The 24,039-nt window shown below is 46.6% G+C and overlaps 1 protein-coding gene and 1 long non-coding RNA gene across 3 annotated transcripts in view; one reads left to right on the top strand and one right to left on the bottom strand.

Annotated features, from left to right (window-relative positions):
- Window positions 1-24,039, top strand: part of Thsd4 (thrombospondin type 1 domain containing 4) — a 584,444-nt gene that overhangs the window by 531,682 nt on the left and 28,723 nt on the right. For both annotated transcript variants that reach the window (XM_052762797.1, XM_052762805.1), the window contains 2 exons: window positions 18,425-18,600; window positions 21,519-21,615. In XM_052762797.1, coding sequence (XP_052618757.1) covers window positions 18,425-18,600; window positions 21,519-21,615 — 273 coding nt within the window. The remainder of the gene's footprint in view (window positions 1-18,424; window positions 18,601-21,518; window positions 21,616-24,039) is intronic.
- LOC128125415 (uncharacterized) lies at window positions 4,289-15,680 on the bottom strand. Its single transcript, XR_008223154.1, has 3 exons — window positions 15,054-15,680; window positions 14,547-14,872; window positions 4,289-4,839 (listed from the first exon to the last, which is right to left on the bottom strand). It is a non-coding gene; the product is annotated as an uncharacterized LOC128125415 (long non-coding RNA).

Raw genomic sequence — 24,039 nt, 5'->3', positions numbered from 1 at the left:
AAATGAGATTCTTGTCAGGCATCTTATTGCGTTCCTGTAAACCCAGCACTCACAAGGCTGAGGCAGGACAGCTGTGAGTTTAAACCCTGCCTGAGCTATGTTGTGAGAATCTATGTGAGTGTCTCAACACACACACACACACACACACACACACACACACACACACACACACACACTGGAACTCTATGTTCTTACCTGATTCATGGGATCATTGTGGGAGCCAAAGCCATAGCTTCTTAAGTTCTATAAAACATGTGGTTATTGGAAGCCAAAAGTATAACACTGGGAGGATTTCAATGTACATATTGTAATATGTATGGCAACCATAACGTAAATAAGATAAGAGACCAATGTACTTAAATTGGTACTCTGGTTTCAGATTTTTAATAGACTATTTGTTCTCTACAATTTTAGGTTCACAGAAAAAACAAATAGAAGAAACAGAGATTCCCCATATACCCCCCATCCATCACATGCATAGATTTTCCTCTGGTGTGTGTGTGTGTGTGTGTGTGTGTGTGTGTGTGTGTGTGTGTGTGTGTGTGTATGTGGGAGAGTGTGTTGGTGTACATATGTGTATGCCTGTATGTAGAGAACAACCTTAACTGTCATGTCTGGGGTATTGTTCTCTCTTTTTTTAAAAAACAGGGTCTCACAGGGTATTGGTGGCGCACGCCTTTAATCCCAGCACTCAGGAGGCAGAGGCAGGTGAATCTCTGTGATTTCAAGGTCAGCCTGGTCTACAGAGTGAGTTCCCAGCTAGGGCTACATGGTTAAGACAGTGTCTTGGGGGGGGGGGGTGGACAAACAGCAAACAAACAAAGACCAAAGTGTACTGAATGGAGAAACAGAATTACCCACAAGTGTACTTGAAGACTTAGTATCCCCGCAAGGTGCTTGATGGGGGAAAAAAAGGCTAAGCTGACCTGTCCCAGTCCCTGTACAACAGCTGCAGAAAACTGGTTCTTTTTTGAGTGCCTGTGAAGCAGTCACCAAGATAAGCCATGCCCTGGGCTGGATAGCAGACTTTAACAAATGTACTATAATTACAACCAGATACGCAGGGTTTTTTCCAAACAACAGAATTTAAATGAAAATCAGTAACAGGAACCTGGAAGCTTCTCAAGTATTTAGAGCTGAACAATACATGGAAATGAAACAACAAACTTCTAAATAATCAGCCAGTTAAAGATGAAGTCTTCCACAGGGTAGGTGAGATGACTCAGTGGCCAAGGTGCTGGCCTCCAAGTCTGACATCTGAATTCAACCCCCAGGTCCAACGTGGTAGAAGTAACAACTGATTCTCACAAATTGTTCTCTGACCTACACAAACACACACACACAAATAAAAAAATGAAGTACTGATGTATAATACAGTGTGAGTGACCCTTGAAAACACGAAGAAGCCAATGATCAAAAGCCACACAGTCGTTTATAAGAAATGCCTAAAGAATAGATTAGTAGTTCCCCAGGGGTAGAGGAGCAGAGCTAGAGTATTGATGAGCATGAGATTTCTTTGAAGAATGATGAAGGTATCTTAAAATTATACATTAATGTTCATTGTGCAACTCCGCAAATCAAACCCAGAGTTGTACACTTTATTTTATTTTTTATTTTATGTGTGTAAATGTTTTGCCTGCATGTATGTCTGTGAACTATACACTTTAAAGTGAGGCACTATGTTATAGTGTGTGAATTTTGTCTCAATAAAGCAAAAATGGATTGGGCAATGGTGGTGCACCCCTTTATTGCCAGCACTCAGGAGGCAGAGCCAGGCAGATCTCTGTGAGTTCAAGGCCAGCCTGGTCTACAGAGTGAGATCCAGGACAGGCACCAAAACTACACAGAGAAACCCTGTCTTGAAAAACCAAAAAACCCAAAACAATAAATAAATAGAGAGATAGAGAGATAGAGAAAGAAAGAAAGAAAGAAGAAAGAAAGAAAAGAAAGAAAGAAAGAAAGAAAGAAAGGAAGGAAGGAAGGAAGGAAGGAAGGAAGGAAGGAAGGAAAATGGTGTTAGGGGGATTCTCAGCCGTTAAGAGCACTTGATGCTCTCCCAGAGGACCTGAGTTTGGTTCCTAGCACTCATACAGGCTCACAATTACCTATAACTCCAGGGGATCTGACACTCTCTTTTGGCCTCTGATACGCTAAAAGATGAGAGTAACCACACATACTTAGCATATATTCGCGTGCACGCGCACACGCACACACACACACACACACACACACACACACACACACACACACTTCAACATTCTTTCTTGGTTAAGGAAGAAAAAAGAACAAACGCAAACTATAAAAGGAGTGGACTTCCTTCACTGTTTTGAAAAAGATCTACAAGACAAGCATGAAAAGGCCAGCTACTGCTGAGCGTAACATCTCAGGTCCGTCCACAGCAAACCGCACACCACTCCAGCTCACTCCGTCCTGGGAGTTCTGGCAGAAAGAAAAAGAAATCAGAGGTAAATGGGCTGTAAAGGAGAGCAGAAGGCATGATTGTCTGCTGGGTAAACAGAGAACGTACAGACAGCAGATGAGCAGTGGCCCGCAGGAAGGGCTGGAAGGATTTGACTACCTCAGGGTAACACCAGGGAGTTTTGGAAGGAACCGAGACTATGCAGTTGTAAAACACTGAATCCCTGTCTATAAAAGTCAGAGTAACTCTCGAATCAACATAATGTAATGTTCGTCCTCAATGCTACAGTCAGGAAGGAGGCAACTCCGGCCGCTTCAGCCAAGTCAACTGGCAGGCTTGGTTTCATGGGCTTAGGTAACTGGAGTGAACAATAGCTAGAAGACTCTTAATCCAAGAACCCATCAGTGTGATCTCTAGAGACCAATCTACTCTGCCTCCTGTGCTGGGGAGGACAGCCCACGTGGTTTCCGTGCCAAGTGTCACTTCTTCCTGTGCTGGGGCCGTGCTCTGGCTGTGGGCTCTGGCTGTGGGCTCTGGCCTCCTGGATTTCTTCTTAGTTCTTCTTCTCCTCTTTACTGGTGCTCTTTGTGTCCTCCAGAGCCCCCGTGAGTAGTCGCCAGATTGAGGACACACGGTCCTTGGCTCCCCTATGCCGCCATTGTCCCCTTTAGTATCTGTCACCTCTCGGGGTTCTGGAAAAAGGAGAGTTGGGCTTACAGGGTCTCCAAGACTCTTCTGTCCTATAATATCATGCTCACGGGTCCCACTTAGCGTGTTTATTTGCTAGGATTTTATAAGACTCCAGTGTTGCAATATTTTGCTGTCCATTCCCATTACTGCGACAACCAGCGTGTCATCAGGGAAGAATCAGTCCATTACTGTGATCTTTGAAACCAATTTGGAGATCAAAGTAGAGTTTAGATATTCAGTCTCCAGTCCTGCCCCTACCTCAGATAACTCTATTTCCAATTTCTGCCAAGCTGGAAAGTGGCCATTTCAGGCATCTTCACTGCTCGTGGGAAATGCCTGGAGATCTCATATCAAAGAGAATCAGATGCTTCAGTGCGCCTAACCACTTCAAGGCTTTGTAGATGAATCAGATATGAATCCCAGAAAGATTTCAGAGTCCGTGAGAAACTGATCTGTCCACTTGCCTGCACATCCCTCATCGTATTTCCTTATTTCCATGTTGAACAGAGAGTGTGGGCTTTAGAAAAAGTAGGGCGGGGCTGCGGAGCTGGCTCAGTAGGTAAAGCACCTGCCTCACAAGCATAAGGACGTGAGTTCTGATCCCCAAAGTCACACTAAGAAGCTGGACATGGGGCTGGAGGAGCTGACTCCGCAGTTAAGAGCACGGACTGCTCTTGCAGAGGACTCAAGTTCAGTTCCCAGCACCCATGTGGAGTGGCTCACTGCCATCTGTAACTCCAGCTCCAGAGGGACCTGACGTGACACCTCTGTCCTCCTTGGACACCAGCACTACCTACACACACAGAGACATATTATTTTTAAAAAATAATAAAGATAAATCATTTTTTAAAAGCTGGATGTGGTAATGAGTGTGTCTATAATCCAAGCATTCCTACAGGGAGATGGGAGGCACAGACACGAGACTCCCAGGAAGTTTGTGGGCCAGCTAGCCCAGCATGTGCAGTGGTGAACAACAGGACCCTGTTTCAGACAAGATAGGAGGCAAAGACCGGCAGCTAATCTCTCTGTCTCTGTCTCCCCATCTCTCTGTCTCTCTGTCTCTCTGTCTCTCTCTCTGTCTCTCTCTCTGTCTCTCTCTCTCTCTCTCTCTCTCTCTCTCTCTCACACACACACACACACACACACACACACACACACACTATTTTTTAAAAACAAAAACAAAAACTCTCATGTTGAGCCTGGATGCCCAGTGCATGTGTTGGGATGCTTTCGAGTCATTGAGACAAAAATGCTTCTCTCACAGGAGTGAGTTCTTACCCTGGTTCCTGCAAGAACAGGCTGTTCTGACGCAAGCGTCACACCTCCCCCTGAGTCTTTCACACACACTTCCTCCTGGTGTTTTTCCATCATACTTGTGATATGGTCAAGGGACCCTTTGCAGACAGCAACGCCATGCTGTGTGACCTTCTCAGCCACCGTATCATGACCTGGACTAGCCACTCTTCTTTATCTATCACCCGGCATCATGTACTTTATTGCAGCCACACAAAATGGACCATGGCAGGAGACTGCAGGTGGAGGCTGAGCGTTCTCAGCTCTAGCAGGTTCCTGGGTGGCACTGATGCTGGGGGTCCAGGGATCAGGCCTTGGGGACCATGATCTCTGCAGCTGTACCAACCATCACTTGTTGCTCACTACTCAGGTGCAAGAACAGCCCCCAGGTGAGGTCCAGTCCGTTCTGAGCTATGCCTTGCATTGCTTCACCCAATCTGGAAGTGGAAAGGAAGTATAGGCATATAAATAAACAAACAAATAAATAAATGGCTATAGTCTTGGCCTCAAAGTGGTAAAGTGGTTATTTACTAGTATCTTATGCCTTACATTAATATGATTTTTCATTTTAATTCATATCCATTTGGTTCTGAAAACAAAGTTTTAAATTGTTACTGTGAAAGGACCCCCCCACACACACACACACAGACAAATATCAGAAAGTGAAAGGTCCAGGAAACAGCTAGTGATGTCCACAGGAAACAAGAACAGGTGCATGCTGGGGATTCTTAAGCTTGGTGATGGGAATGTGAGAATCTACCACACTGCTTTTCTTATTTTCAACATGGTTAGATTTTTTTTTCATTAAAATATCTTCAACTACAGTAATGTTATAAACCATATAACCGTGTTATTTTTGTTATTACTGAGGAGCGTGCCCACACCACAGCACATGTGTAGAAGTCAGAGGACAACTTTGTGGAGTCAGTTCTTTTCTTCCAGCTCGACATGGATTCTGAGAATTGAACACAAGTCACTAGACTCGCCCAGCAAGCATCGTTAGCCACTTAGCCATCTTGTCAACCCCGAAGGTTCATTCTGAGTTCCCACGTAGACTAGAGATAAACTCACTCCAGAAGCCCTGTGCAGACTCTCCAGTAAGTCCCCTGGAGCCTCGGAAAATTAACGTTTACCTGTGAGTAGGCATCAGCCCAGCGGTGACCCGCACATGAACTTGGACCCTTATGTAGTATCTTCTTGGTGTCCTTTGAGTTCTTGTGTGGTTATTGTCCAAAGCAAGGTCCCACCTGTGGTGGTTTGAATCAGAATGGCTCCAGATGCTGAGATATCTGACTGCTTAGGGAGTGGCACTATTTGAAAGGATGAGGAGGTGTGGCCTTGCTGGAGGAAGTGTGTCACTGGGGATGAGCTTTGGGGTTTCAAAAGCCCAAGCCAGGCCTGGTGTCTCGCTCTTCCTGCTGCCTGTGTGGATCTAGATCTAGAACTCTCTGTAACCCTGTCTGCCTGCACACCATCATGCTCCCTGCCAGGATGACAATGGACTGAACCTCAGAAACTGTAAGCCAGCCCCAATCAAATGCTTTCCTTTCTAAGAGTTGCCGTGGTCGGCCGGGCGGTGGTGGCGCATGCCTTTAATCCCAGCACTCGGGAGGCAGAGGCAGGCGGATCTCTGTGAGTTCGAGGCCAGCCTGGACTACCAAGTGAGTTCCAGGAAAGGCGCAAAGCTACACAGAGAAACCCTGTCTCGAAAAACAAAAAAAAAAAAAAAAAGAGTTGCCGTGGTCATGGTGTCTCTTCAGAGCAATAGAACACTGATTGAGACACCACTTGCTTGGCTCAGGAGTGAGTGAGCCATTATGTTCAAACCTAAGCTTCAACCATCTGTTTTAGTCACCAATTTTTGTAATTAAAAAAGGTACCCAAACCACCAGTTTTGAGTGGCCTTTGGAAAAATTGCTTAGAATAAATATGGAATCAGTATAGTCATGGGTTTATATGTGTACCCTAATTAAAAGATGTACTTGGAGTGGGAGCACCGTGTGTGTGTGTGTGTGTGTGTGTGTGTGTGTGTGTGTGTGTGTGTGTGTGTGTGTTTTGTGTGTGTGTGTGTGTGTGTGTGTTGCTGTCTAATGGACCTGTGATTTAAACTTTAGCTGATAACCCTGTGGGCTGGTGTCAGGCCCACAAAGAGGTGGTTGGTGGTGTTGTTAAATGGCCAGCACTTGACCTTGACCTCGGGAAGATGGGGACATCATTCAACAGTATCTGCTCAGTGACTTTTGGTTGAAATACGAAACAAGGCAGCACTCCTGCCCCCAGAAGAGTCTGGCTGACAGTGAGAGGGCTGTGTGAGTGGTGGACAGGTCAGATCACACAAGCCCTTCACCATGCACCGGAGGAGAGTGAGCTTTATAATTTAGGGATGGAAATCAGGTGGCAGAGGACAGGCGAGAGGAAATAATGGTACTGGGAGAAGATCTTGGGTAGCATGCAGAGACCCATAGTTAGACTTCTGCTGTGGTCTGGATGTGAGGCTAAGGAACCTTGGATATATGAGGTGACTGGGTAGAGGGGAAGGAGGAGACCAGCATGACAGCAGATTTCAGGAGATAGTGGTAGAGTCCCTGACCAAGGAGGAAGAAAAACAAGAATCAAAGATGATTGCCAGAATTTAAACCTGTGTAATGAGATGGTACTTGTAGCTAGAGTTTTCCTGGTCCTGCCTTGCCCAGGTCAGGACAAATCTCTCTCACCTGCCAGTCCTGCAGCTGCTCAGACCCAACCAAGTAAACACACAGAGACTTATATTACTTAAACTGTTTGGCCTAATGGCTCAGGCTTTTTGCTAGCTATTCTTATATCTTAAATTAACCCATTTCTATTAATCTATAAGTTGCCACGTGGCTCATGGCTTACCGGTATCTTAACATCTTCTCGTGGCGGCAGCTGGCAACGTCTCTATGCCTCCGCCTTCCACTTCCCAGAATTCTCTTCTCTGCTTGTCCCACCTATACTTCCTGCCTGGCTACTGGTCAATCAGTGTTTTATTTATTAACCAATCAGAGCAACACATTTGACATACAGAACATCCCACAGCAGGTACTTTCTTTTGTTGTTTTGTTTTTTTGTTTTTTGAGACAGGGTTTCTCTGTGTAGTTTGGGTACCTGTCCTGGATCTCACTCTGTAGACCAGGCTGGCCTTGAACTCACTGCCTCCTGAGTGCTGGGATTAAAGGCGTGCGCCACCACGCCCCGTGGGATGGTACTTTTTAACGATGGGCATCGGGAAGTGGACTAGCATCGCTAGAGCTGAGTTTCTGCAAGACCTATTGTTGGAATGACCTTCCCAGAATCCCTCTGTCTGGTGGGTATGTGTGGCAAATGGACTGAGCTGGATCTGAGAGTAGGGGAGATACATCAGATGCCTAGGACATGTTTGTGATGGGAAAGGACTTTTAGACTTTATATATATATATATAGTGTAGCCAGTGTTGGCTCCTAAGCCTGGATCTCCTGGAGCCTCTCATGTCTCCCCAGTACCCAGAGTCCTCAGGCTTCCTAGAGTCTTCTCCAATCTTATTTCCAGAGAGACTCACCCTAGATTCCTGCTACAGTCACAACAGCCCACCATTCCTCTGTGCTGGCAAGTTTTATTTCAAAATGACACAAGCTAGCGTCGTTTCCAAAGAGGAAACTACAGTTGAGAATGCCCCTACCCGATTAGCGTGGACAAGTCTGTGGTGCATTCTCTAGGTTGATGATTGATGTGGGAAGGTCCAGATCACTGTGGGCAGTACTACTCCTGGGCTGGTGGTCCTGGGTGCTATAAGAAAGCAGGCTGAGCAAGCCATGAAGAAGCAAGCTAGTAAGCATCACCCTCCGTGGCCTCTGCATCAGCTCCTGCCTCCAGGTTCCTGCCCTGCTTGAGTCCCTGCCCTGACTTTCCTTCAGTGATAGGCTGTGATGTGGAACTGTAAGCTGAAACAAACCCTTTCCTCCCCAAGTTGCTTTTGGTCATGGTGTCTTATCGCAGCAATGGAAATCCGAACTAAGAACCCTGCAGTGTGCTTCTAGCCATTCAGTCCCAAATGCCCTTCGTCCTGCTCTGTCTGGAGATTCGGTCCCCTCACTACAGATCCATGCTCAAATGCCAGCCTTCCCCAAGAGCCTCAGCCCTCCATGGAAGTAAGACCAGCCTCTCTTCGTGTTGTGTTGGTGCCAGGAGACTTGGGGCTCCCCAAGTCCCAGGCTTTGCCTTTTCTTTACTGCCCCCCCACCCTGACTACTCTGCCTAGCTTCTTTTCTGCCAAGCCATTCATGGTTCCATTTCATGCATTATCCAAGGCTGGACAACACAGATATACTCTTTTAAGTCATTAAGGATTCAAAGGAAATTTGGAGTCAGAGTTAATCGAATGTTCTCATATTTTAAAGAATGATAATTACCCATACTTAGCTACAGTTTAGCAATGAAATAGGAACAAAGCCGTGGCGTCTCCCTTTTTTTGAGCCCCACAACCTGTGATCATGGAATACCCAGAGGACGCCAGCCTTCTTGCTCCGAGACTCTCTTAGTTCTGGTCCAAGTGTGATTATTAGGTACGTTGCAGACACATAGGTTTGAGTCTGTCCCAGGGAAGAACACCAAAGTGAACGTGAACAGAGGGATTGCCAGGTTTGAGTGCTTATTTAACAAGGACCATCAATGGCTGTTCCGTCACACTGGACCTGGTCTGCCTCAGGAGGTGTGTCTGATTTTTGTTTTGGTAACAGAGTTTGTACTCAGCTTGGTGTGTGTCTACCGATTTATGCCTGAGGAAGGGAGTATGGTTTAAACATTAGGGTTCTTTTTTTCTTAATTTCTGTGGGTGTAGTATGTTCGTGTGTGTGTGTGTGTGTGTGTGTGTGTGTGTGTGTGTGTGTGTGTGTATGTGTGTGTGTGTGTGTGTGTGTGTGTGTAGGCCAGAGTTGATGGTGGCTATCTTAATCACTCCAGCTTACTTTTTAAAGATCCCTCACTGGACTTGGCGCTCACCAGGTCAGTTAGAGTGTCTGTCCAACAGGCTCCGGGGATCTGCTGGCCTCTGTCCCCTCAACCCAGCCCACAACTTGGGTTACCGATGTGTACCACCGTGGCAGCTTTTATGCGGGTTCTGGGTATCTGAACTCGTGTTCTCGTCCTTGCCGGGCAACCATTGTACCCACTAAACCACCACCCCAGCCCTCAACATTAAAACTCATAAGTAGGGCTGTCAAGATGTAGCAAGACCTCTCGACAATCTGCAGAAGACTTGCTGAGGGCTGAGCTTCAAATTCATAAAGTAAAATATAGAAGAATACAATGGAAACCAATTATATGGAAATGCATTTATAAAATAGTAACTAAAAACAATGTTGTGGTATAATAACACAGGGAGTTTTTGCTTTGTTCTTGTTGTTGTTTATTGCCTGTTTTTCTCTTTTTTATTTTTCTTCTTTTTATTTTTTTGTAGACATTCAAATGGGGGGGGGGGGGCTTATCTTAATTAAGGTTACTATTGCTGTGATAAACACCATGACCAAAAGCAGCTTGCAGAGGAAATGGTTTATTTTGCTTACATATCACAGTTCACCATTGAAGAAAGTCACAAGAATTCAAGGCAGGAACCAAAGCAGAGGCCATGGAGGAGTGGTGCTTACGGACTTGCTGCTCACAGCTCGCTCAGCCTGCTTTTTTATAGAACCCAAGACCACTAGCAATGGACCGGACACTCCCACGTCAATCACTCATTAAGAAAATGCCTTACAGACTTGCCCACAGCCCAGTCTTATGGAGGCATTTTCTTAATTAAGGTTCCCTTCTCTCAGAAGTTAAGAAGCCTCAGGGTTTGGAGACCTGGCTCAGCAATTAAGAGTGCACGCTGCTCTTCTAGAGGACTCAAGTTTGGTTCACATACTCAAAACTCAAGTTTGGTTCACATGCTCAAAACTGCCTATACCCCCAGCTCCAGGGGGATCGTGCCCTCCTCTGGCCTTCCTGGACACCAGTGTGCACACGAGTGCACACACACACACACACACACACACACACACACGTGTGAGTGAGGTAGTACAGGCCCATAGCCCCAGCATTGAAGAAGCTGAGGCAGGAGGATCACAATTTCTAAGCTAGCCTGAAGCACACACTGAGTCTTTGTTTTAAAAAAAGGGTCATCGGGGAAGGCGGGAGCACCGCATTCATAAGCTGTTTCTATAGGGATCTCAGGGGTGGGCACTGCTAGTGCACAGACTTTGGCCCAAAAGTGCACTCATCAACAGTAGGCTTCTAACCCGGAAATAAAACCCCGTGTTGAGTGGAGTGAAGACTTTCTCACAGTCACCGAGGCTGCCGTCATGTAGGCTCTGCCAGAGCTTAGTCCTCACCAAACCCGCCTGTACCTTTTCTGAGACCAGGCCCGGAGCTGTTTACAGGCACATAATGTGTGGCCACAACTGTTCTCTCTCTGCACGGCCAGATGGGGCTCTGTCTGGGGCTCTGTCTGGAGCTCCGTCAGAAGCCAGCCGGGCCACCTGGAACCATGACCAGATCGCTAATGGTCTGATAGGTTCTTTTCAGTTACTTGCTACTGCACAGAGGAAGGGCCATCTAAACCTTCAGAGGGGGTGTGGTGGGAATGGCAGCCAATGGTAAAAAGACTCCGGATCTCCAGGTTGCTTCCCCCTGTGGAGTATTCCAGATGCTTCTGAGATTCCAAAGAATTACCTCTTCCTCCATATTGTCATTCCCAGCAATAAAACCTTAGCCAGAAGCTACCCTGTTTCAGACGCTGTAAATGGGAGAAGCTGATGGGGTGGGTTATTAACCCTGCAGAGGGGTTTCTGCTTGTACCATGGCCTGTGTATTTTAATTTTTAAATATTTACACATGTATATGGTGAAATAATTTTAAGCAATACGGAAAGGACAAAATGAGGCTGTGGGCATGGTGGCACATGCCTTTAATCCCACTACCGGCATGGGCAAGATGGGAACTAAATGTCTTCCTTCTCTTCTTCCACGTTAACCTCTCTCCAGTTCCTGTCCCAAATGCTCACAGGTGTGTGACTGCTGTTCTAAATAGTTTTGTGTACATTTACATACAACATACATGAAAGTTTCATTGAAAAGCATGCTCAATCCAATAGTATCACACAGATCTTCATTTCTGTTTTTTGTTTTTTTGTTTATTTATTGAGCAGTGTTTCTTTGTGTAACCCTACCTGTCCTGGAACTGACTCTGTAGACCAGGCTGGCCTCTGCCTTCCGAGTGCTGGGATTAAAGGTGTGTGCCACCACCACCCAGCTGTTTCTTAAGTATCATTTTTAAATCACTGGACTGGAGCATGACCTAGTGAGCAAAGTGCTTGCCACACAGGCGTGATGCCCAGTACCTACATAAAAACAAGATGTGATAACATATATCTGTAATCCCAGCCTTCCTACAGCCAGATGAAAGGTGGAGACATGAGAATCCCTAGAAGCCTGAGGGCTAGTAACCTGCTAAATATATGGTGATGAAATTCATTTTGAAACAAAGTGGAAAGTGGGGGCTGACTCCCCAGGTTATTCGCTGACCTCTACCAGTATACTGTGGCACACACAAGCACCTGCATGCACACACGTGCATTAACACATCATACAGACACACTTTTAAAAAATATATCCTGGAGGTCTTTCCTACACCCAGACTCCTCTCAGTCACTTTGGAGCATTGGGGTTTCCATTGCGTGGCTATCAGTATTATAGTTTACTTAAGCAATCTTGTGCTGGTCAACATTGAGATAGTCTGTGTACTTAGGGAGCAGCAGCATCACAAACACTTGTTTTACTTCCAGAAATAGATTGCTCCGGTACTTTCCCAGTGGAATTCTTTAGCCAAAGTACACAGGGGGGGGTTTAACAGTGAGATCAAATTGCCCTCCCGTGGGACAGAGCCAAGTTAAATTCTCATCAGCTGCATGGTGGGGACTTGCTTACTTTGTACCTGACAATATTGGTAATATTGAATTTTTTTAATGTTAATCCAGTACAGCAGGTCAAAAATACCTCGGAGTGGTTTGAGTTTGTGTTAGAGGTTGGCAGAACACTTCATTTGCTTATGGCACACTTGAACTTGGGTCTCTGAATCGCCTGTTTGTTGCTCTCTCTCTGACTTTTTCTTGTTTGTTGTTTGTTTTTTTCTTTTCCTCTTGAGTATTTACATTCAGCAGATCTCTATGTGATTAGCAGTGTGCTGCACCCTGGAGCTGTGGCTGGGAATAACCATCAGCACCTTGACCTTCTTGGCACTTGGTGGGGGACAAATGGTGGCGGCCTTACAGGGAGGCTCTGTGTCTCGTAGAGAACGTGAAGGAAAAAGCGGGCTGGTCGGGGCAGAAGACTTTCCAGAGGAAACCGGCATAAGGCATGAGTAAGATTTAGGGGTTGCCAGGTGATGGTGGCACACACCTTTAACCCCCGCACTTGGGAGGCAGCGGCAGGCAGAGCTCTGAATTCGAGGCCAGCCTGGTCTACAGAGTGAGTTCCAGGACAGCCAGGGCTACACAGAGAAACCCTGTCTCGGGGAAAAAAAAAAAAAAAAGACTTCGAGGTGAGGGGGGCATTTCTGGATTAAAGGATAGCTTTGTGGAGATGTTGTGAATACCATCAGCTATTACCCAGGAAGTAACATGGAAGTAGTAATGACATTCACTTGAATTTCTTTCAATGGACTGTTGAGAAGAGAAGCCAAAAGAAACCTTGTCTAGATGATTCAGAGAAATGAGCTGCCTGCGTGTTTTGTTTGTTTGCGTTTTTTTTTTTCTTTTTAGCATGTTTTCACATGCACTTCATGTGGAAGTTACCCATAGAGACCAGAAGAGGGAGCTAGAGTTGCACATGGTTATTAGCCACCCAGTGTTGAGTGATGGGAACAAAACCCAGGTCCTCTGGAAGAGTAGCAAGCAGGCTCTGTTAACTGCTGAGCCATCTCTCCAGCCCCAAATGTGCTTCTTTTCTAAAAATGTATTCATTTTTATTTTGGGTATATGGGTGTTTTGCCTGTATGCATGTCTGCGCACCATGTGCAAGACTCCTGGTGCCTACAGAGACCAGAAGAGGATGGATCGTCCACTGGGACTGGAGATTTAGACAGTTGTAAGCCACCAAGTGGGTGCTGGGATTGAACCCTGGTCCTCTGCCAAAGCAGCAAGTTTCTTAATCCATGAGCCATCTCTCCAGCCCCCTAAGTGTGATGCTGCTGCTGGGGTTGCTGGGGCTGCTCCTCCTGCTCCTCCTCCTCCTTCTCCTTCTCCTCCTTCCTTCTCCTCCTCCTTCTCTTCCTCCTCCTTTTAGACAGAATCTCAGGTAGTCCCTACTGGCTTCATATTTACCAGGTAACCAAGCAACTTTGAAATTCTGATCTCTTGCCTCTACTCCCAAGTGTTGACTTTCCAGGATGAGCTACCCACACCCAGTTTTATGCAGTGTTGGGGGCAGAAGTTGGGGATTCTTGCATGTCATGCAGGCATGCTACCAACCGAGCTGTCTATATGGTCAGCCTCTGTAATACATGGTTAAGGTGCTCAATATACTCTTCCTTAGTTTCTGCCCTTGACTTTTGCTGTTCCAGTCAGGCTGGAGTGTTCAGGGGGTCTGGGGGATGCCTAAGTATGGAGGAGACTCTTCTGTCCCTTCAGGAAGCTCCTGACTATGAAGGCCTCATCTCTGGGAAAGCCAGCTACAGAAACACTGCTGATAATGGCTTTGAGAACAAAAGAATCCTTATACTAAGAATAAGTGGAGTCTTGGCTTTGCAGAATGCAGTATGATAGGCCGTAGGTGATAGACAGTGAGAGTGGATGTTAATCAGACAGTTCCTGTCTAACTTTGTTTACAGCGAAATTTCCACAATGGAGTTCCTAAGAGTTAAATTGATCTATTCTGCAAAGTGAAAGCACAAAGAGATGAAGGCCTGCTATGTTTGTGGTGTTTAAAAATGGAGATGTCCTTTTTTTAAACATCTGTGTTGATTTTTTTTTTTAGAATACCTTTGTATTTATCCTCTGACAGTTCCACACATGTCCTGAATCTTGATGATACCCTCCGAAGCACCCCCTGCCACTCCCTCCAGACAGCCCTCAGTGTGTCCCCTCCCACCTTCATGCCCTCCTCTTACTGCTGTCACCTGTTGGGTCCAGTTAGCGCTGCCTACTGGGAAGATTCGCTGTCCTTGTTGGCTCCGTGTTGTCCTGGCAACCGTAGCGGCAGGGAGTCCATGAGTGCCATGGCCAGGCCATGTCCGGAAGACAGCATTTCTCAGCGCTCCTCCCCATCAACTGGCGCTCACATCCGTTCTGCCTCTTCCCCCGGGATATGGAGCGAGCCTTGGGGGATTGATGGAGACGCCTCATTGAGGGCTGAGCATTCAGCAGTCACTTTCTCTCCGCACTCTGCCCAGCTGTGAGTCTCTGCATGGCTACCTCTAGCCAAGGCTGAGAGCCGCACTAATCACTGGGTAAAAACATAAATATCAGAAGGTAGTTTGGCAACACGTATGAAAACAGGGACATCTTTAAGCCTAATCCATCATTGTCATGTGGGTTTCAAGGTGCCAAATGTTTCTGAAAATTTCCCGTACTGTCCTCCCATTAGTCTAACTCCGTCCTTCCCTTCTCCTTCTCTCCTCCCTTACCCTTAGCCCAAGTCCTCGTGAACTTAAACAAGTCACTTCCTGTCCCTGAAGAGGTGTGTTGTTACTTCAGGCAGAAAGGGTTTATTTTGCCAGGCAGTGTCGGGGAAGCCATGGAGGTAAGGTGAGGCAGCAGCTGGTTACATTGTAGCTGTAGGGGAAGCAAAGGAAGATGAACAGGAAGTAGGGCTCCACTATAAGCCCTCAAGGCCCACCCCCCAGTGACCTACTTCCTCCAGCAAGGCTCTACTGCCTAAAGGTTCCACTGCCTTCCCGAACAGTAACCACCATCTGGAGTCCAAGTGTTCAGTACGTGAGTCTGTGGTGGACACCTCACATTCAAACCACAGCAGCCAGTGTCTGGAGAATGAGGCTAACAATAGCAACATAGTGAGGATTACATTTGACAGCAAACAGAAGTCTCCAACACAGCCCACAGGCTCAAACGCCCACAGAGGCTGGGGTGGTGGCTCAGCAGGTAAGGCATTTTCCATACAGGCACAGGGACCAGAGTTCAGATCTCCAGGACTCAGGTAAATTCTGGGTAGGAATGGAAGTCCACCAGTAGTCAAATCACTCTGTGGGGATAGGAGCCCCAGAACAAGGCAGCCGTGCTAGCCATATCCAAGGTCTGGGTTTAGTTGAGAGACCCTACCTAGTGAATAAGACTCAGAATGATTGAGGAGAACTCCTGACATCAAGCTTCAGGCACACACACACACACACACACACACACACACACACACACACACACACACAGAGGGAGAGAGAGAGAGAGAGAAAGAGAGAGAGAGAGAGAACATAAATATGCATTTTAAAAAGCCCAGAGAAGTAAGAAAGGAAATAAAAAAAGAACAAACATGACCAGGAAGACTAGAAAACCATGTGGCCCTCTTGGCTTTGCGCCTGTTGGTAAGCCTACAGTCAGAATTACAAGCAAGACTTAGCCACCATTGGTAAGTGTACAATCAGGATTATAAGAAAAATGCTATCCTGCAAAGAGAAGGGCAAACACCATAACTGTCATAAAAGATCTGTGTTCATCAATGAGACTCAGCCTCTGTTGCAGGATGTTTGATCACACCGTGAACCCCAAGATTGCATTCACCCCTCCCCCAAGAATCACCTATTGAGCCATGGGGATCAACGGAATGGTCGCAACATTTGGCTAATGCATGGTGTACTAATGGTTCATAGACCAATGATGGGACCAAGGCGGCAGCCTATAGACCAGGGGGTGGAATGGCCAATACTGAGGAAGGAACCACAAAATCAGCACAGCGCTATTGCTATAAGACAAACCACCAGGAAAGCAAAAGGAAAGTCTCTGTCTTCTCCAATTCATGGTGCGAGTGCGGTGGTATAGCCACACGGTCATCAGAATGGAAAACCGATAACTGGCAGATCAATGGCAAAGATGTCTGGTCATGGGAGGCATGAATGGAAATGGCGTAACCTAGCAAAACTTAGCAAAGACATCAAAATTTATGTAGCTCATACAAGCAAGACAGACAAAACATCTGAAAATAATGAAATAGTAGACAAATTGGCATCATGTCTAACTAAGACTAGAATATTAAAATTTGCCAGGAAATAAATTTAGAATAAATCAGCAAGAATGATAGATTACACATTCAGAATACTTGAAAGTTTACCCTTAACACTAAAAAATAAGGGGAAATGGAGGACCAAACCAAACCAGGATAACCCTATAAGAATAACCACTATAAGGAATCCATAGCCAGGCGGTGGTTCACACCTTTAATCCCAACACTTGGGAGGCAGAGGCAGACACATAAGAATTACAGTGATTTAAATTTAAAAGCTGTGCTTACAAAAGACAGACTAAGATTCAAAACAAATATCCTTTGTAATCTAGAAATAAATACATTTTAACCTTGAAGTTACATATAAAGAGAAAGGTTAATATGGGTATATTTATCCACACATTCTCAGGTATATTTAGTTTCTTATTAAAAAAATTTTAATTGAAAGATACTTTTTCTGTTGCCAAAAAACATTTTGCCCTAGGAAAGATATAACCTGCCAAAAAAGGAACCCCCCAGAATTAGGGTCAGGGCAGAGTTTTGCTTTTATCTTTCCAAGAAAATAAAAACATCCAACTAAGGAATCCAGAGACCACTGGACAAGTGAAACATCTGAAGAAAAAGGATGGATCAAGAGAAAATGTCCCAAGAAAAAGAGCAAAATGGCCAAGTGGTGTCTCTCGGCTCCAGCTGACTGGCCTGAAAATCCCAGCTTGGAGCTCCAGGCCAGCGCCAGCACCCAGGCCGCCATCTTGCCCGAGCACTGCCCCTTCCCGTGGACACCCTCTCCCCACCAAAACCCCGATGTTCTGCTCAAACAGTGGACACCTTTGGTTTGACGATTGTATTCTACCCTGCCAGGATTGCCGCTAAGCTAACAGACACCACCCAAAGATCAGCTTCGGACTACAAACTGCTCCGAACATTCAGATTCTGAGTTCCTATGAGACTGACACAGACATTTTACAGAACTTTGAACTCATAAATTCTTCATGCTAAGACTGCCAAATACAACCGAGCTGGACATTGTGGAAAGCTTGGCAAAGATTGCTTCATTATTGTAGATGGTTTTACTGTGTTAGAGTTAAAAACTTCCCTTTTATTTAGACAAAAAAGGGGAGAAATGTTGCAGGGTATTTGATCACATTGTGAACCCCAAGATTGTGTTATTTACTGGCCCCTGAGTCTTTATTGGTAAAATCTAATGACCGAGGTTTACTTAAAAACAACAGGCCTCACTGTTGAGGAATGACGGACAGTGCGTGGGGACAGGGACTGATCAGAGCTTTCAGACCCCTGGAAAGTGAGGCGTCCCTCTGAGTACCTGCTGCCTACGTCCTGGGAGAATGTAGGGCCAGTGTTCGTGGTTAACATGCCTTCCTGTTTTACAAGAAAAGCCAAGACTCTCATTTTTTTAAATGTGAAATCTCCCAATTTTAGGCTTCATTATATCAAAACAAAAAATAAAAAACAAAAACACTACAAAAGCCAAACGAAGCTCATCCATGGGCTGAAGGGCCCTCCCTCACCTCAGTAATGGCACAGTTACGTGGAGCAGTTTCCCTCCCTCGTGCCTGATTCTCCCCTTGCTGTTTTGTCCCTCTGTTTCACATCCTTTTCTCCCAGCCACCCCCACCCATCCTTCCTTTTTTCCCAAGTCCACATGGAAGGGAATCGTTGAGGTGAGGGAGTGATCAGGCCAGAGGTGGTGTGCTCACAAACCCTATGCATACCCCAGGGCCATTAGATGAATGACTTTGGTTCCTAAATTGTTTTCTTGTGCACACCCTGAGCTTACCAGAGAAACTGCCTCATTTGTCTCCACAGCCTTGCGAAGTCGCTCTGGCCGCTCCATCATCAATGGGAACTGGGCGATTGACCGCCCGGGGAAGTATGAGGGTGGAGGGACGATGTTCACCTACAAGCGACCCAATGAGATCTCCAGCACTGCTGGGGAGTCCTTTTTGGCTGAAGGTCCCACCAATGAGATCCTGGATGTCTATGTGAGTTTGGGTGTTTGGGGGGGGGGGTGCCCTCTGGACTTGGGAACCTATCACTCTGAACAAATAAACCACATGTCTTGGCCCAGGCTTGATAAAAAATCATTTGAGTGGAGCCTGTTTGAGGGACCCCTTTCAATGTTTGGCATTGGTCTTCGACATTTACCCCTGAATGTACAAGACTCACAGAAACCATAAAGTCTACCAGGTGCTTTCTTACCCTCAGAGTTTATGGACCCAGTAAAACCGATTTTACTTGTTGAACCGAAGCAGAGCAAACAAATGCCCTGTTTCATGAGCCCTGGAGCTCCTCCAGGCTCCTTCCTCTCACTGCCAATTTGGCGTGTTTTCTTCTATGGCAGTAGGAAGAAAATGCCAAGTGCAAGACAGCCCGCTCTAGGCCCAGCCTTCTCAACCCCATCAAGGCAAATGGAGAAGGAACACTCGAGGGGACCCCGATGACCCGATGAAGCTTTAGCTGCACACGCATGCTCTGCTTCATACAGACAGGGCTGTGATCACCGTACTTGAAGCCAGAAAATTAATATTAAATTAAAGAGTTGTCTCTAATGGTCTTTTTAAAAAAAAAAAAAAAACTGCTAGAGGGACCTGGGGAGCTCACTCTGTCTATAAAGTGCCTGTCTTGTAAGCATGAGAACCTGAGTTCCAGCCTCAACAGCCATGTAAAAGATGGGTGTGGTGCCACATGCCTGTAATCCCAGGATGTGGAGGCAGAGACAGGAAAATCGATGGGACTTGCTGGCCAGCCAGCCTAGCCTAATAGTGAGCCCGAGGTCCCAGTCAGAGACCCTGTCTCAAACAGTGCCGGGGGGGGGGGGGGGGGGGGGGGGGGGGGGGGGGGGGGGGGGGGGGGGGGGGGGGGGGGGGGGGGGGGGGGGGGGTCCGGCTCCCGAGTCATGACACCCAACCTTTGACCTCCACGTACACACATACACATGGGCACGCACACACATGAAGCCACTAGAATCCAGTTTTCTGAAAAGATGAGGAACTAAAAGGTGACAAGAAACAAAAGCTTAAAATAAATACACAAATGTCTACTGTCCTCAGAGCCATGCTGGTCTCTAATATCTGCTGTGTGGGGTCTTAGAAACAGCGTTCATTGTGATTGCTCCTGCAGCTCTACAGTTCTGGTCTGCTCCTCTTAAGGGATAGTATGGTAAAAGTTACAAAAGACGCCTTGTTTTAGTTAATTTGGGGTGTTTTTTGTGAGTCATCTACTTGGTTGGTTGGCTCTGGGTGAATTTGAATGGTATCAGAGGTGAAGGCTCCTCTAGGGAAAGCCTCCTGTGGGTGGTCTAGGAAGGGTGGCCAACAATAACCCAATAAACAGCATAAGGCTTTCAGTGACCGAACCCAGGGTGTTTCCTCACACAGAAGAGGCACGGGGGAGGGCAGAAGGAGAAACAGGGTGTGCAAAGGGAATTAAGGGGGTTGGAGCAGGCACCAAGGTCCTGCAGCCACGTAAGCTGTGTCCCTCAGGGGTCCGGTGCTCAGGGTCATGTTTCTGCAATGCCAATGAGTTGGTCTTGTGCTGTGAGGAGGCCAGTGCTTCTCTCATCTGTCTGCCTCTAGTAGGGATCAGGATAGAGATATGCAGGGCTCCAGTGCAGATGTGACTTGGGTACTTGCAGGGTAACAAGACTTCAAAATCGGTCATTCTTCTCCTCTCTCTTCCTGATGAAGAAGTTAAAACTAGGGATCCAGTGCCTGGCTCTGGGTTGCACAGCTGGCCAGTAAGAGCCACTCTACAGAGCAGAAATACCGACAAGACAATGTCCCCTGCCTTGGCTTCCAATTATAGTGTAGATTTGAGTGCTGGGACTCCCGTCCGCCCGTCACCCTGCCTCCTACCATCACAGCTGTGCACACAGGAAGGGCTGGTAGACATGGATTAATTCTGTTGGCCTCCCTCACTTACCTTGGGCCTCTGTTCCAGACCTGTGCAGCCCACAAAGCCTCCTGCTGGCCATCCTCCTTACTTTTATCTTTTGATTGGTTGGTTGTTTTTATCTTTGCTTCCTCGAAGAACACGACGGAGGCAGACTTACATTTTTCATATGTGGGAATTTTTGTTTTTTATTTGTTTGGGTTTTTTGTTGTTATTGTTGTTGTTTGTTTGATTGATTGATCTGGGTTTTGGGTTTCCACTCCATTTCATTATAGTTCTGAGGCTGACTATGTGTGAAAGTGAGTGAGACTCAGGGAACCTACAAGAGAAAGGACTGAGGACCGCCAGCCTGACAGGCCTAGAGGGATTGAAGGGCCCTTGTTATTCTAGGCCCATCCTGCCCAGATCTGCTCCTTGTTCGGTTGACTCTGTGTCACCACCTAGTGCTCAAATAGGGGACATTTAGAGGCCACAGGTCCAAGCCCTGGCTGAGGATGGCTGCCAGCCACAGCTTCTCCTACCGTAGACCCTGTCCAATTTGACTTTATAAAACCCTGACTTTTTTTCTTTTCTTTTCTTTTCTTTTTTTTTTCTTTTTGGTTTTTAGAGACAGGGTTTCTCTGTGTAGTTTTGGTGCCTGTCCTGGATCTCACTCTGTAGACCAGGCTGGCCTCAAACTCACAGAGATCCGGCTGGCTCTGCCCCCCGAATGCCAGGATTAAAGGCGTGCGCCACCACCGCCCGGCTTAAAACCCTGACTTTTGTGTTGATAGAATCTTGACTGTTCACTCTCTTTTCTTCTGATTCATGAACACATGAAGTCTTTAATTCTTCAGAACAGTCCACAAGAAGCCACTGGAAGTAACTTCATCTACCATGCTACAGGTTTATTGTGTAATAGATGAGAACTTGCACATTTAACTACAGGACCACTTATGTTATTGAGATCCAAGCCAGAAGGAAATTGGGGTATGTGTGGGCTGTGGTGACTCTGACTTTGTGTCCTCAGATGATACACCAGCAGCCCAACCCAGGAGTCCACTACGAGTACGTGATCATGGGGAACAATGCCATCAGCCCACAGGTGCCACCCCACAGGAGACCAGGTAAGGTCCCTTACCTTCCACCGAGTATTCTGAGTCACTTTCTCTTAAAGTCTCTCTCTCTCTCTCTCTCTCTCTCTCTCTCTCTCTCTCTCTCTCTCTCCTTTACCCTCTGTCCTGAACAATGCACAGAATCCCCATGGACACATATTTCAAGTTAGTAGACTCGGTATCAGAACATGTTTCTCCATGTGAGTCTCACTGATAGGATATTTCATTCACTTGATCCTAAGCCAAAGTTAGACATCCTGATCCCACATCTGGGATGAGTACATCAGCTTCCTATTGCTGCTGTAACAAATGACCTTCCAACTAGTATCTTAGAATAAGATGAAGACAGTTGTCTTACAGTTCTGAAGGTCAGAGGTTTGGAAAGGGTTTCATGAGGCCAAGACCAGAGTGCTACAGTCAGAATCCACTTCTCTCCTGTTTCAGCTTCTAGAAACCTCAGTCTCCATGGCCTCTGACCCCTTCCTCCACCTCCAAAACCAACACCGTACACATTTCAAGTCTCACTCCCTCTTGGGCTCTGTGCATGGTACCATCTCCTCTGATTCTCAGGTACCCATCTCTTTCCTTTATAAGGATCCCTGAGAATACCTCAGGCCCTGGTACTCTGTGTCTCCTGCCCACCTAAAGCCGCTCTAAAAATAGCATCAGGGCTGTACACCCAGTAAGGGAAGGACCAGAGTTCACATCTCTAGAACCAACTTAATGGCCAGGTGGGCGCAGCAGCCACTCAGGAGGTGGAGACAGAGGACCCCGGCGCAGGCAGGATGGCTGGATTGGCTGCCAACAGTGAGCTCTGGGTTCAGTTACAAGACCTTGCCTTGAATACAGCAGAGAGAAATCAAGAAAGACTCTTGATTGTAACCGCAGGCCTGCACATGTATGTTCAATGCACTCTAACATGTGTATATTCATGTACATGTAAACAGAGGTATACATATGTACACATACATACACTAAGAGAAAAAAGTAATAATAACATCAATTAAAACAAAACAAAGCCAGGCGGTGGTGGCGCACGCCTTTAATCCCAGCACTTGGGAGGCAGAGGCAGGCGGATCTCTGTGAGTTCGAGGCCAGCCTGGGCTACCAAGTGAGTTCCAGGAAAGGCGCAAAGCTACACAGAGAAACCTTGTCTCGAAAAACCAAAAAAAAAAAAAAAGCATCCGCCTTCAACTCCCTTTTCCTCCCAGAGGGACTCCCTCTTAACAGTGCAATGAATTCTGCCCTGCCCTTCTCTATTCAAACACAGTCGTGTCTGCAGAAAATTTGAGCATTTGTCTACATATCAAATATCATTGTTTTCAATTAGTCAACTCAAATCCAACCTGAACATCACCCTTGGCTGAAGTCGGCAGAAAATCCCCTCTCAGTCAACCCAGAGGCTATACACATATGACAGGCGTCCATGTATACACATGTGTGCAGCAAGCGTAAGAAAAGGCCCTGGGTATCTAGGATGGGCTAAAGCACCACTGGACCCCCCCCACCCCCGCTTCCCCCCTCCCTCTGAGCACTGACTCTACTGAGGTGCTCATAGGAGGAGCCTCATGGAACCCTCCAGCTTGTGCTGGGGGCGAAGAACACAGGATGGGATGGAGAGCTGACCGCCATCTCACCCCGGATGTGGTCCTGCTCCAAGGACATTGTGTGGTTCATGCCAGCATCCTTGGTGCTCGGGAAATGGAAAGCCTCTAGCCCTGCCTGAGCTTTCAGACATCGCTGTTTAAAAAGGCCCGCTCCAGGCCGGGCAGTGGTGGCACACGCCTTTAATCCCAGCACTCGGGAGGCAGAGCCAGGCGGATCTCTGTGAGTTCGAGGCCAGCCTGATCTACAAAGCGAGTTCCAGGAAAGGCGCAAAGCTACACAAAGAAACCATGTCTCAAAAAACCAAAATAAAATAAAAAATAAATAAATAAATAAAAAGGCCCGCTCCATCGTTCCCTCACCCTGCCTGACCCCCACTGATGCTTGCGAGAACTCGGCTCTATCCTTCCTGATAACCCAGGTTTGCACTGTGCTAAGAGAGAGTGGTCCTCATCACACCAAACGGCTTTAATTTTATCTGTTTAAAATGAAAATAAGCAAGAGAATCTAAGAGCGTAGCTACTCTCTCAGACTTGAAGAGGGTGGGAAACAAGGATATGCCATATCTCAAAACCGACCTGCCACGGCTGCACACGTGTGTGTCCGTGCGTGCACAAACCCAAGTCTGCGGGTTTTGTCCACCACACAACACATCACCATGCTGCTGGGTTAGAACGTCTAGGTGCTGCATTCTTGCTTATTCCAGTTCACAGTTGTGCATTGGTGGCATTTGGTTTTTACCATTGGTACGCACCAAAGTCTGTTGTCTTGCTATTTCATAGAATATGTTAGTAACCATACTTTTTTAAAAAAATTTTTAGTGATTTAGTT

Source organism: Peromyscus californicus, unplaced genomic scaffold (assembly GCF_007827085.1).
Source record: "Peromyscus californicus insignis strain IS unplaced genomic scaffold, ASM782708v3 Scaffold_11__1_contigs__length_118956290, whole genome shotgun sequence".
NCBI classification, from domain to species: domain Eukaryota; kingdom Metazoa; phylum Chordata; class Mammalia; order Rodentia; family Cricetidae; genus Peromyscus; species Peromyscus californicus.
Note: the sequence above shows the minus strand (reverse complement) of the source record. Positions and strands in the feature narration are given on the sequence as shown.